At 43.1% G+C, this 12,504-nt stretch overlaps 1 protein-coding gene across 4 annotated transcripts in view; it reads left to right on the forward strand.

Annotated features, from left to right (window-relative positions):
• NUB1 (negative regulator of ubiquitin like proteins 1) overlaps nt 1-12,504 on the forward strand; it is a 33,268-nt gene that overhangs the window by 12,355 nt on the left and 8,409 nt on the right. For all 4 annotated transcript variants that reach the window (XM_007983526.3, XM_007983522.3, XM_007983528.3 and 1 more), the window contains 6 exons: nt 1,960-2,142; nt 2,321-2,415; nt 3,005-3,111; nt 9,743-9,929; nt 10,704-10,811; nt 11,586-11,738. In XM_007983526.3, coding sequence (XP_007981717.1) covers nt 1,960-2,142; nt 2,321-2,415; nt 3,005-3,111; nt 9,743-9,929; nt 10,704-10,811; nt 11,586-11,738 — 833 coding nt within the window. The remainder of the gene's footprint in view (nt 1-1,959; nt 2,143-2,320; nt 2,416-3,004; nt 3,112-9,742; nt 9,930-10,703; nt 10,812-11,585; nt 11,739-12,504) is intronic.

A 12,504-nucleotide genomic window follows, 5' to 3' on the forward strand; every position in this document is an offset into this window, starting at 1 on the left:
CTGTCCAGAGTCCCCCTTTCTATATAAAGTCTAAGGGTTCCTTTATTTTTCTTCCTATATAATTCATTAAATAGTCTGTCTTTTCCCCAGTGATTGGTGGTGACCCTTTTCGGGGGGCCCTGTTTCTATACTTTCTGTTCTTCCTAGTCACCTGTGGTTTTCTTTTTATTACTATGGCTTTGTTGTAGTCTTAAAATCTGGTGACCTCCCCCAACCCTTGCCTTTTTTTTTTTTTTTTTAAATCAAGATGGCTTAACCACTGATGGACCTTTATTTTATGTATTAATGTTAGAAAGGTTGCCATATTTCTCAGACAATCCAGCTACAGTTTTCCAGAAATGTGTTTACATTTGTGTTTTTAGTTCACAATATTATTTTGTTATTTTAAAATCTGTTTGCATCTATGTTTACCCTTTTTTATTTTGTTTATTTGCATCTTTGACATAATTTTTGTTAGATTTGTGTATTGGCTAATTTATTCATGGAGCCAGCTTTTGATTTTGTTACTGTTTTCTTTCATTCTGTTTCATTGATTTCTGCCCTTTATTTCCAATTTATGTATGAGGAAACTGAGTCCTAGAAGACAGGTAGTTTATTCAGGGCCACAGAGTTAAAACGGTAGATGGAGCCCATGGTCTTTGCTTTTATTTATTTATTTAGAGATAGGGTCTCTATCTGTCACCCAGGCTGGAGTGTGGTGGTGCGATTGCAGCTCACTGCAGCCTCCACCTCCCAGGTGCAAGCAATCCTCCCACCTCAGCTTCCCACTGAGTAGCGAGGACCACAGGTGCGTACCACCATGCCAGGCTAATGTTTTATTTTCTGTGGAGACGGGGTCCATGTGTTGCCCAGGCTGGTCTTGAACTCCTGGGCTCAAGCGATCCACCTGCCTCAGCCTGCCAAAGTACTGAGGTTACAGGTGTGAACCGCCACGACCTGCTGGTCTTTGCTTTTAACCATGACAGCAGGCTGCAGTACAGCTTCCTGTTTGTAGCTGTGAATTGGCTTTGTTATTTTTCCAACTAGAAGGTAGTGTTATACTTTCTCATTTTCCGTTGATATTGTCTAGCACAGTGTTCTCCCTGTAGTAGATTATCAAATATTTGTTGCTTTGATCTGGTCTTAGGCTGAGAATAAAGAAGATTAGAAATGATGAATTTAGTTGATTCTATTGTCGCTAGCTGATTTTAACCACTGCTTAACAGTGACATACTTACAAGCAAAGGTAGGCATATTTTACCAATTATGTGGTGCGACAGTATGCAGGATTAAGAATTCCATTTTGTCCAGGAGCGAGGACTGATGTCTGTAACCCAGCACTTTGTGAGGCTGAGGTGGGAGGATCGCTTGAGCCCAGGAGTCCAAGACAAGCCTGGGCAGCATAGTGAGACCTCATCACTGCGAAAAATACAAAAATTAGCTGGATGTGGCCGGGCGCGGTGGCTCAAGCCTGTAATCCCAGCACTTTGGGAGGCCGAGGCGGGTGGATCACAAGGTCAGGAGATCGAGACCATGGTGAAACCCCGTCTCTGCTAAAAATACAAAAAATTAGCTGGGCATGGTGGCGGGTGCCTATAGTCCCAGCTACTCAGGAGGCTGAGGCAGGAGAATGGCGTGAACCCGGGAGGTGGAGCTTGCAGTGAGCTGAGATCGCGCCACTGCACTCCAGCATGGGGGACAGAGCGAGACTCAGTCTCAAAAAAAAAAAAAAAAAATTAGCTGGATGTGGTGGCATGGGCCTGTAGTCCCAGCTCCTCGGGAGGCTGAGGTGGGAGACTTGCTTGAGCCCAGGAGATGAAGGCTGTGGGGAGCCATGATCGTGTCACTGCACTCCAGCCTGGGTGACAGAGTGAGACCTTGTCTCAAAAATAAAAACAATTCCATTTAACATAGAAAATGGACTGTTACCTGGTGAGCTTAATGGCTTTTTAAAGTAATAGGCAATTCTGATTTTTATAGGGAAAACCCTTGAAGAACAAGGCGTGGCTCACAATGTGAAAGCGATGGTGCTTGAACTAAAACAGTCTGAAGAGGATGTGAGGAAAAACTTCCAGTTAGAGGAAGAGGAACAAAACGAGGCTGAACTCAAAGAAAAACAAATTCAGAGGACCAAGAGAGGACTAGAAATACTGGCACAGAGAGGTACCCAGAGCTCTGGGCTTGTCACCCACTCAGACGCTTAGGGGCAGCACTGAATTACACACGTGGGGGAATCACGGCTCTCACTGAGTTTCACCTCAACAGTCTGACATTTTTAAGGTTGTTATCCTCACAGCTGTTTAACATTGAGTTAATGGAGGTCCTTTTGGTTTTGTTACAGCAGCTGAGACGGTGGTGGATCCAGAAATGACACCGTACTTAGACATAGCTAACCAGACAGGCAGATCAATCAGAATTCCCACATCAGAAAGAAAAGTAAGTACTCTGAGAATGTGTGGCCTGTCCTTAGATTTGTTGTCAGGGCAGGGGTGGTTTTTTAGTTACTTTATGTTGGAAGTGTTGTAAAGGGTTGGAAACAGTGCTCCATCTCCAGCCTTGTAAACAGCAAATGTCACCACGTGGTGAGCACTGGCATCCAGTGGGCCTCACCCTGTGCTTTTCAGTGCATTAGTACAAAATGTCATACCTCGCCATCCTGGAGCAGTGACTTTCAGCATCCCTGAGGACACGACCCACTGCCTTCAGTGCACACGGCCTCCTGTGGCAGTGCTTTTCGTTTAGTTTATTTTACTAGAGGACCATGTCCCCTAAGGGATGGATCAGAATAGGGGCAAGGAAACTGTGGTTTGGGAAAAGTCCGCAGGCGATTCTGACATCTCTCCCCTGTTTCCTCATACCCTTTCCCTGTTCTATAATTTGGAATAGGTAAGGAGGGGTTTAATCTTAAACATATCTGTGGGGTTTTTGTTTACTTTATTTGGTTTTTGAAAAGTAATATGCTTTTAATATAATTTGTTTTATTATATTTTAAAGTGATGTTTTTTAAATTCATATTTTTTCCTAGGCCCTTATGTTAGCTATGGGATATCATGAGAAGGGCAGAGCTTTCCTGAAAAGAAAAGAATATGGAATAGCCTTGCCATGTCTGTTGGACGCTGACAAATATTTCTGGTAGGCGCTTTTGTACTTGGTGAATACCAGCTTTAAGGAAGATGGCCCAGACTTTACAGAGCACCCTGCCATGCCCTTGAGACTGCAGACTTTCATCTACGACAGTGGTTAATGTAAAAGAGTAGTTATGGTGTAGACCAGTGAATTTCTTCTTCCCTTTGTATTTCTAATTGACCTTTCCTCCCTGTAAAGAAAAGAATTTTCAAGCAGGTAGGATATCCTCTCTTCTTTTGTACATGTGCTGTGTTGCTAGTTGGAACTTTCCATTATAAAGTTTCCGGTCAGCTTGTCACCTAATGGTTTTGGGGTAGTATTGATGATTATTCCTCAAATCCATTGTTTAAGAGCCGTATGATGGTGATATTATTCCTTCTGCACTTATTATTATTTTTTTTGAGATAGAGTCTCACTCTGTCACCCAGGCTGGAGTGCAGTGGCACCATCTCAGCTCACTGCAACCTCCATCTCCTGGGCTGGAGTGATCCTCCCACCTCAGCCTCCCAAGTAGCTGGGATCACAGGTGCACATCACCATGCCCAGATAGTTTTTTTGTATTTGTTGTAGAGATGAGGTTTCACTATGTTGCCCAGGTTAGTCTCAAACTCCTGGGCTCAAGTGATCCACCCACCACAGCCTCTCAAAGTGCTGGTATTACAGGTGTGAGCCACTGTGTCTGCCTTTTTTTAAATTATTATTATAGAGATGGGGTCTCCCTGTGTTGCTCAGGCTGGTCTTGGACTCCTGGACTCATGTGATCCTCCCGCCTTGGTCTCCCAAAGTGCTGGGATTACAGGTGTGAGCCACCGCACCTGGTCTCCCTTCTGCATTTATTGTTGGAATTCTGAAAAAAATTTTTTTTGCTCATCAGTTATTTTATATGTGGAGGTACAATTTGTATAGGAAAGATAGAATAAAATACTTTGTTCCTTTCTCCTTATTTTCTTGTTTTCAAAATAAATGAGTTCCTTCACTGTCACCCTCCAAAGGTGACCAAAGAGGTTCTTTTTCTTTTCATTTTCTTAAGTGTCATTATTAACTCATGGATTTAAAACATTTGATGTGTTTCAAACTTCAGTGCTTGAATTGGTCATCGCTGGCTGGCAGGCAGCCCCTGTGGTTTTTTGACTCAACCCTACTAGTCTTTGCAGTCTCTGATTTCTGGAATCCAAAGATACTCCAGGCTCATCTTGGGCATTTAACGCCCCAGACCAGGAATCAGCAATTTCCCAAGGAGTCCTGGTTCCTCTTCATGGGAAATGGTACTAAGAGACTGTGATGCAGACATATTCAACATTTGAAAAGTAGACTTGATTTTTTGAAAATGGTCAAAAGTTAACAAATTTAGTGTTAACTTCTTTTCTGTTTTGGTGCATTCCCAAGATAATACTGTATACTCCCAGAAGATGAATGCAAATATTTATAGTTTTCCATTGGTCAGTGCCTTTGGGTTCTAAGTGAACAAGTCCCAACTTTAACGTACACAAAGAAGGGATTGGGAGGGGAGGGGCCGGGCTGGGAATAGTGAGAATGAGGGCTGGTGGGTGCCTCTGCGGTCTCTGCCTCTGCCTGTTTCTGAAAGGATGTTAGTTTCGTTCTCTTCTGCAAACAGTGCAGAGTAAACAGGCTGTAAATTAGGTCCTAAAAATTTAAGTAAAATTTTCATTCCCTTCCATAATTGTTTCTCATTTTTTATTATGGAAAATTTCAAATAGACATAAAAATAAAAATTAGTATAATGAGCCTCCATATACACCCATAATCGAGCTTCAACAGTTATAAGGACATGGTTGATCTTCATACATCTGTGGGAGCCTCTCAATCTTTTCACCCTGGACAAATCCTTGAAATAATTTTTAGGTCTCAGGGAACCACTGAATAAAAATTTTGCGACATCATCAGTTCATGGTACATTAACATGTTCGGTAAGTAGTAGATATAATAATGAAATAATAATTGTCAATGTCTTTCTAAGTAGAGAAAGTTATTTGTTTTCTGGGCATCTGTTTATCCTGGCCAACTTGTTAGCATATTTTGTGTGTGTGTGATTTCTCCCTTTTCATAAAGGAAATCAGCAGTAATGCAAGCCAAATAGAATGCAGATGGAGGAAACTTCAGTTTTTCCATTTCCTTTTCCATTTGATTTTTTCCCCCTAACTTCTCCAAGTAAGCTAGAAGTTCTGTCACAACTTCCTACCATATGTCTTGGAGTATGGTATGTAGTATGACCAAGAATAGTTTCTTTCCCCAAATACTATGAAACAGTGACTTCCTGGCAGTGCAGAACGGTGACCCTGGGGTGGGGAAACATGAGGGGAGCTCCGTGCCTGGAGAAGTTTCAGGCTACGGGGCAGGGAGGGCGGCAAACCCAGGCAGAGCCTTGTGCTCCCTGGAGTTAAGGAGATGGAGCTGGGCGTGCAGGAGGCCAAGGAGGTGAGAGGAGCGAGCTGCCAGAGAGAGGGTGCCAGCTTCAGAGGAGCCTTTGAGTCTTCTGCTCAGCGATGATCAGCACATGTGTGTGAGGAAACCACCCAGGGCTGGGCAAGGTACCACATGAAAGAAGCAGGGAGTAATCCCCAGAGTTCCTAGAAGGCCGGGAATAGTTCCTATTCCCACCAGCCAGAGTGGAGAATTTGGTAGTCACAGGACGTCAAATGGAATCTTCAGAAGGGTGTTGCCTCAGTACTAGGGCATAATTTGGTCCCACTTAATGAAGCTTAAAAGCTGTTTTGAAATAAGTGCATCCCTAACAAACTGCAATAATTTAGCAACTCAAAAATATCAAGCATCCACTGAAAAATTAGCAGGCATGCAAAGAAACAAGCAAATGCAAGCTATAACAAGCAGAAAAATCAGTCAGTAGCAACAGATCCAGAAGTGACACAGAAGATAGAATTAGTAGACAAGGACATTAAAACAGTGACGGTAATCCATATGCTCAAGAAGGCAGAGGAACAATTGAACATTTCAGATAAAGACATGGGAAACGTTCAGAAGACCCAAACCAGAATGTAAGAGATGAAAAGTACAACACATAAGATGAAAAGTACATGAGGTGGGATGAACTGCAAAATAGCCACTATGGAAGAGAAGATGAGTAAATGTTAAGTAAGGCAATAGAAACTATCTGAGAAAACAGAAAAGACTGAAAAAAAGAAAAAATGAACAGAGCATCTGCAAGCTGTGGAACAATTTCAGGCAACCTAAAATGCATGTAATTGGAGTCCCTGGAAAGGGAGGCATGTGGGACAGAAAAAATACTTGAAGAAAAAAATGGCCATAATTTTTCCCAGTTTGATGAAAACTATAAACCCCCAGATGCAATGACTTTAATGAACCCCAAGTACAAGAAATATCAGAAAAAAAACTACACTGTAGCACACTATAATCCAATTCCTTAAAACCAGTAATAAAATTGAAAATAACTTTTTAGGCAACCTTTCTTGAAAAAAGTTAGGTAAGTTTGGCTTGCTTTTTTTTTTTTTTTTTTTTTTTTTTCCAGACAGAGTCTCACTCTGTCGCCCAGGCTGGAGTGCAGTGGCACAATTTTGGCTTACTGCAAACTCTGCCCACTGCAACCTCTGCCTCCTGGGTTCAAGCGATTCTCCTGCCTCAGCCTCTCAAATAGCTGGGATTACAGGCGCCCACCACCACTGCCGGCTAATTTTTGTATTTTTAGTAGAGAGGGGGTTTCGCTATGTTGGCCAGGCTGGTTTTGAACTTCTGACGTCAGGTGATCCGCCCGCCTTGGCCTCCCAAAGTGTTGGGATTACAGGTGTGAGCCACTGCGCCCAGCCAGGCTTACCTTTCTTGAAATTAGTATCTTTCTTTCTTTAACATAAAAATTTTGGGCTGGGGGTGGTGGCTCACGCCTGTAATCTCAGCACTTTGGGAGGCCGAGGCGGGCAGATCACAAGGTCAGGAGATCAGACCCTCCCGGCTAACACAGTGAAACCCCGACTCTACTAAAAATACAAAAAATTAGCCGGGCGCCTGTAGTCCCAGCTACACGGGAGGCTGAGGCAGGAGAATAGCGTGAACCCGGGAGGCGGAGCTTGCAGTGAGCCGAGATCGCGCCACTGCACTCCAGCCTGGGCGACAGAGCAAGACTCCGTCTCAAAAAAAAAAAAAAAAAAAAAATTAAACTGTAAGACTAACATAATAAATTTCTGTTAAAACTGACTTAAGCTCAAATGGGATTTAATTTTTGTTGTTGTTTTTGACATGGAGTCTTGCACTGTCGCCCAGGCTGGAGTGCAATGGCGCGATCTCGGCTCACTGCAACCTCCGGCTCTTGGGTTCAAGCAATTCTCCCACCTCAGCCTCCCGAGTAGCTGGGATTACAGGCGTCCGCCATCATGCCCAGCTAATTTTTGTAGAGATGGGGTTTCACCATGTTGGCCAGGCTGGTCTTGAATTCCTGACCTCAGGTGATCCGCCCGCCTTGGCCTCCTAAAGTGCTGGGATTACAGGCATGAGCCACTGTGCCTGGCCAGGATTTTATTTTTTGAAAGCTAGGCTCAGAAGATTTTATTTAAATAAATGTTGTACGTTTATTTTAATATTGTCAGCATGAAAATGTATCAACAGTGCTGAATATTAATGCTACTAAAATTGTAAACCAAAGTAGTGTTAATAAAAGTATACTCTAAATGAAATTTTTTATTTTTATAGGTTTTTTTTTTTTTTTTTTTTTTTTTTTTTTAAGAGACAGTCTCTATGTTGCTCAGGCTAGTCCCAAACTCCTGGGTTCAAGTGATTTTTCTACCTCAGCCTCCCAAAGTGCTGGGATTATAGGTGTGAGCCTGTGAGCCACCACGCCCGGCCTTCTAAATTCCATTTATACCAGGCTTTAAGAAACCACTTTTCCCCAAGCAAATGATCAGGTTTAAATACAGTTTTATATATAATAATGTGTTGATTTCTCAAAACTGAAAGGATGACATGTACCCCTCTGAGACCTCTGCTTTGGTTTTGTGTGTTTGTTCATTTTGTTGGTTTTTTTCTCTCTTTTTTTTTTTTTTGGCTGCACAAATAAATACTCGATCCTGGGTCCAACTTGAGATAAGGGCATATTGATTTTATTTTTAACTGACATGAGGCCATTTCTGTCCACGCTCCTGATGCTTAGTAAAACATGAATGAGCCTGTTAGAGCAACATGCGGGAGATGGAGAAGTTCGGCCACATGCCCATTGCTTTCCTGTGAGTGGCAGGAGAGTCTTCTGTCGCAGGAACCAGAATGTGTCCAGAGCCAGGAAGTCTCACCGTGCCTGTGAGATCAGACCACAACCCACAAAGTGCTGCTTTTTCTCTCAAAGTCAAGTTCTCAGGCTGAGCAGTAAATTTGGAGACAGTACCCCTCACCCAGCTCCACATCTGTGTGCCTGCGTGCACATGTGTGTGTAAAATATGGTGTATATGTTCTCAAACATTCACGAAATTCGAAATGTTGAGAGAGATGAAAATAGGTGTAAAAATACTGCCGTGATACATTTTTCTTGCCGCACCCCAACTGGACTGTCTACACGGGCCCTCTTTAGGAGACTACTGTTTTAAAGGGCAAATGACAAAATAAAAGTCCTTTTGGGTTTTTTTTTTTTTTTTATTCCACGCATATTTTGATAGGCAGGACAGGAAGCTTGAGGCCATGTGGATTTTGTAGTTTTATACAAGAGCAGTCTTATTTTTAGTAGAACACCAATGAATACAAAGATATAAAACCTTGTTCATGTACGATGTGTGGTTCCAAATGTTCTTATTGAAGACTTGAGACCTAGATTGGCATTAGGAATTTTTAACGTAATCATAACTTAAAATCAGTCACTCTGATGGCTGCCTTTGCCAGCACTTCTGGAGCACGCTGACTTCTGTTGCTGTCTTTCTTCCCTTCTCTGTGCCTGGGTTCAGCCTGCTGCCATGGATACAGAGTCTCGTTTTGCCTGCACACAGGCCCTCAGAAATCAGCTGGGCCGTTAGAGCCTGGCGCTTTCTGGATTGATTTTCCCCCAGCTTGAATGTGGTTGAACATGAATGTCTTGTCTGAGCCTTCATCAGCTGAGGCATTCATAATACGTAGGGATTTTTTTGGCATCTTTAAAGAAGCGGTGTTCAGCCCTGGCTGTATGTTAGACTCACCTGGGGAGACTCGGGCAATATAACGACCAGGCCCAACCCCCAGAGATTTCTATTATGTTTGGTCTAGGTGGGATCAATGATTCTTAAAGAAAGAAAGAACGAACGAACGAATGTTGCTCTGGTCCAGGTGATGCTAATTTGCAGTCAGGATTGGAAGTCACAGTTTTAAAGCATGGTCTTCCCAGTATTTGCTGAGGGCCTCTGAAACAGGGGCCCTGGGTTCTCCTTCCTGTCAAGGGACTGCATGTGTGTCCTGGGGCAAGTGGTGGTAAGCTTTGATTCCTAAGCCCTGATTTCTCCTTTTTTCCCCCATTAGAAGGATGAGATTATAAATACAGCTCCCTTCCTAAACATTAGGATCTCTCTTTTAGAGCAGTCAGCCTTTGAACATATACCAAGAACTGGGAAAGAATTCCAGTAATTCACAAAAAGGTTTCAGATGCTAAAAATGTTTCAAATCCTGCTTGGCAGTGATGTCATTTTCCTTCTCTTTCCAGTGAGTGTTGCAGAGAGCTGCTGGACACAGTGGATAACTACGCCGTCCTCCAGCTGGATATAGTGTGGTGTTACTTCCGCCTGGAACAACTGGAATGCCTTGATGATGCAGAAAAAAAATTAAACTTGGCCCAGAAATGCTTTAAAAATTGTTATGGAGAAAATCATCAGAGACTGGTCCACATAAAAGTATGTTCCTGGAATTCATTTTATGTCTTCTTGAGTCCATTTCTAGCATTTGTGTTTATTCCTGTTAAAGTATTTGAACTACTGCCAGAAGGTGATTTCATTTTGATAGTAGTATATGCAGCATACTCTTGTTAACCTATATATTTATAAAGTGTTCCATGTTTTACAAATCTGGCTGTCTCTTTTAGTGTGTGAGCATTTAGCCCAAAGGAACACAGTTTGCTAGTCATAGAACCCCACCAGTGATCACCCTGACCAGGAGAGAGCTGCTGACTTCTTTATATGGGTAGAGTCTAATTTGCAAGATGTAAATGCAGAAAATAGACATTTCAGCAGTAACAGTTAGAGTGAATGAGTCCCAGCTCAAGAGCTCTGGCTCGAGTAAGGATTGTTCTGATTTCCGCAAGTCATCACAATCCTGCTGATGTAGACTCTCTTATACCTGGTTTGGATTTCTGCATACTTCTCTGCTGACCAGGAGGGCCACTGTGCTGCATGTCTGGAGTGCTGCACGTCTGGAGTGCTGCACGTCTGGAGTGCTGCACGTCTGCAGTGCTGCACGTCTGCAGTGCTGCATGTCTGGAGGAATGTCGTCGTACCACAGGGGATGGGGAAAAAGGGGCTTCACTTTTGCCATCAGTCATAGTGAAGCCATGGACATTTTAATACTACCATGTTGCCCCTCTGGAGACCAAGGGAATTACAGATATGAGTATTATACACCTGTAATTAGAAATAAGGCAATTTTGTCCTTTTTTTCTTCAATAATTTTAGGGAAATTGTGGGAAAGAGAAAGTACTGTTTCTAAGACTCTACTTACTTCAAGGTATCCGAAACTATCACAGTGGAAATGATGTAGAGGCTTGTGAGTATCTTAACAAGGTAAGAAAAGTAAAGTTGTAACTGTTTTCACCTCCTTTTAAAAAACACTCGCGGACTCGCGGAGGTTAAGGATTTTACCTTAGTAGTTTGTGGCTTGTGAGAAACATGCCTGTGCTTTCTCCGTGCACAGGAGATGTTGAACCAGAAACATATTTGTATTTGTTAGAGTACAGCCAGATGCTGTAATAAGGAGACTTCAAAAAGACAGTGACTTTAATTGGATAGAAGTTTATGGCTCACTCATCTTGCAGTCTGGAGGTGAGCGGGGCCAAAGCAGTGAGCAGCCCGCCAGCCTCAGCGAGGCGTCCCAGGTTGCTCTTGTCCGTGCCTCTTACAACCAGCAGAGGGGGCAAGAGAGCGTCCAGAGCAGGCCACTTGAGAGAGGGCCCAGCAGCTGCACCCAGTGCTGTGGCTGCATGCCATTGACCTCGACTTCACCACCTGGCTACACCCAGCTGCACGGGAGGGTGAGAAATGCCACGTGTACAGCTCAAATTCAGGGGCTTTTGTTGCCAAAAAAAAAGTGGATACCAGTCACTTCCACAACAGCCAGCCTCTTTCCTGGTGCTGTGCTGAGGCTGTGTAATGTGAGTAGAGGTAGTGTTGGTCTCTTTCCATTTGTACTTGTTAATAACAGGCCTAGAGATTTTATCCAAAATCTGATGCCCTTTAATTCACATTGGGCACAATCTAATTTCTTTTAGGCTTTAACTTTGTATTAAGCTTTAAGTATTGCCATGGTTACATGATTCTTACATTTCTCCCTGTCTCTAGGCACGTCAGCTCTTGAAAGAGCTATATATTGATCCATCAAAAGTGGACAATTTGTTGCAGTTGGGATTTACTGCCCAGGAAGCCCGGCTTGGCCTGAGGGCATGTGATGGGAACGTGGACCATGCGGCCACTCATATTACCAACCGCAGAGAGGTACCCACTTTCACAATGCCCTAGCTCTCTTGGGTATGAAAGAACAAAAAAAGATAGTCTCACAGGAGGTGTTAATAACAAGGAACTCTTTATTACTCCAGATTTGGAAGGAAGGAGAAACCTTTTTTTTTTTTTTGAGATAGAGTCTCACTTTGTCGTCCAGGCTGGAGTGCAGTGGCGCGATCTTGGCTCACTGCAATCTCCCCTTCCCGGGTTCAAGCAATTCTCGTGCCTCAGCCTCCTGAGTAGCTGGGATTACGGGTGCCCGCCACCACACCCAGCTAATTTTTGTATTTTTAGTAGAGACGGGTTTCACCATGTTGGCCAGGCTGGTCTCAAACTCCTGGCCTCAAGTGATGAGCTCACCTCAGTTTCCCAAAGTCCTGGGATTATAGGCGTCGGCCACTGTGCCCGGCTGAAACTTGTCTTTTTCAATTGGATCATTTTTCACATGCTGCAGTCTCCTTAGTTTTGTTTCCTGCTGTGGTGGCAAACAGTCCCCTTTCTCTCTTTAACTCTCTTTCTGGAAGTCATTTTAAAAACAGAAAATTGTTTTTTCATGAGGTCTTTATTAAAGTTGGGGATTGCATCCTTGCCTAGAAACATAAGTCAAATTATAGAAACAAGTTGTATTATATTATGAAAGCACAGGTTAAAAAACTATAATCATTTGAAACAATTAAGTACATTAAAGAAAACCTTAGGATTTTGGAGTTGGAAGGATCCTTATTCTATCCAGTATGTCCTGCAGTAAAATAACTGAGGC

Source organism: Chlorocebus sabaeus, chromosome 21 (genome assembly GCF_047675955.1).
Source record: "Chlorocebus sabaeus isolate Y175 chromosome 21, mChlSab1.0.hap1, whole genome shotgun sequence".
In the NCBI taxonomy this organism is placed as follows: Eukaryota; Metazoa; Chordata; class Mammalia; order Primates; family Cercopithecidae; genus Chlorocebus; species Chlorocebus sabaeus.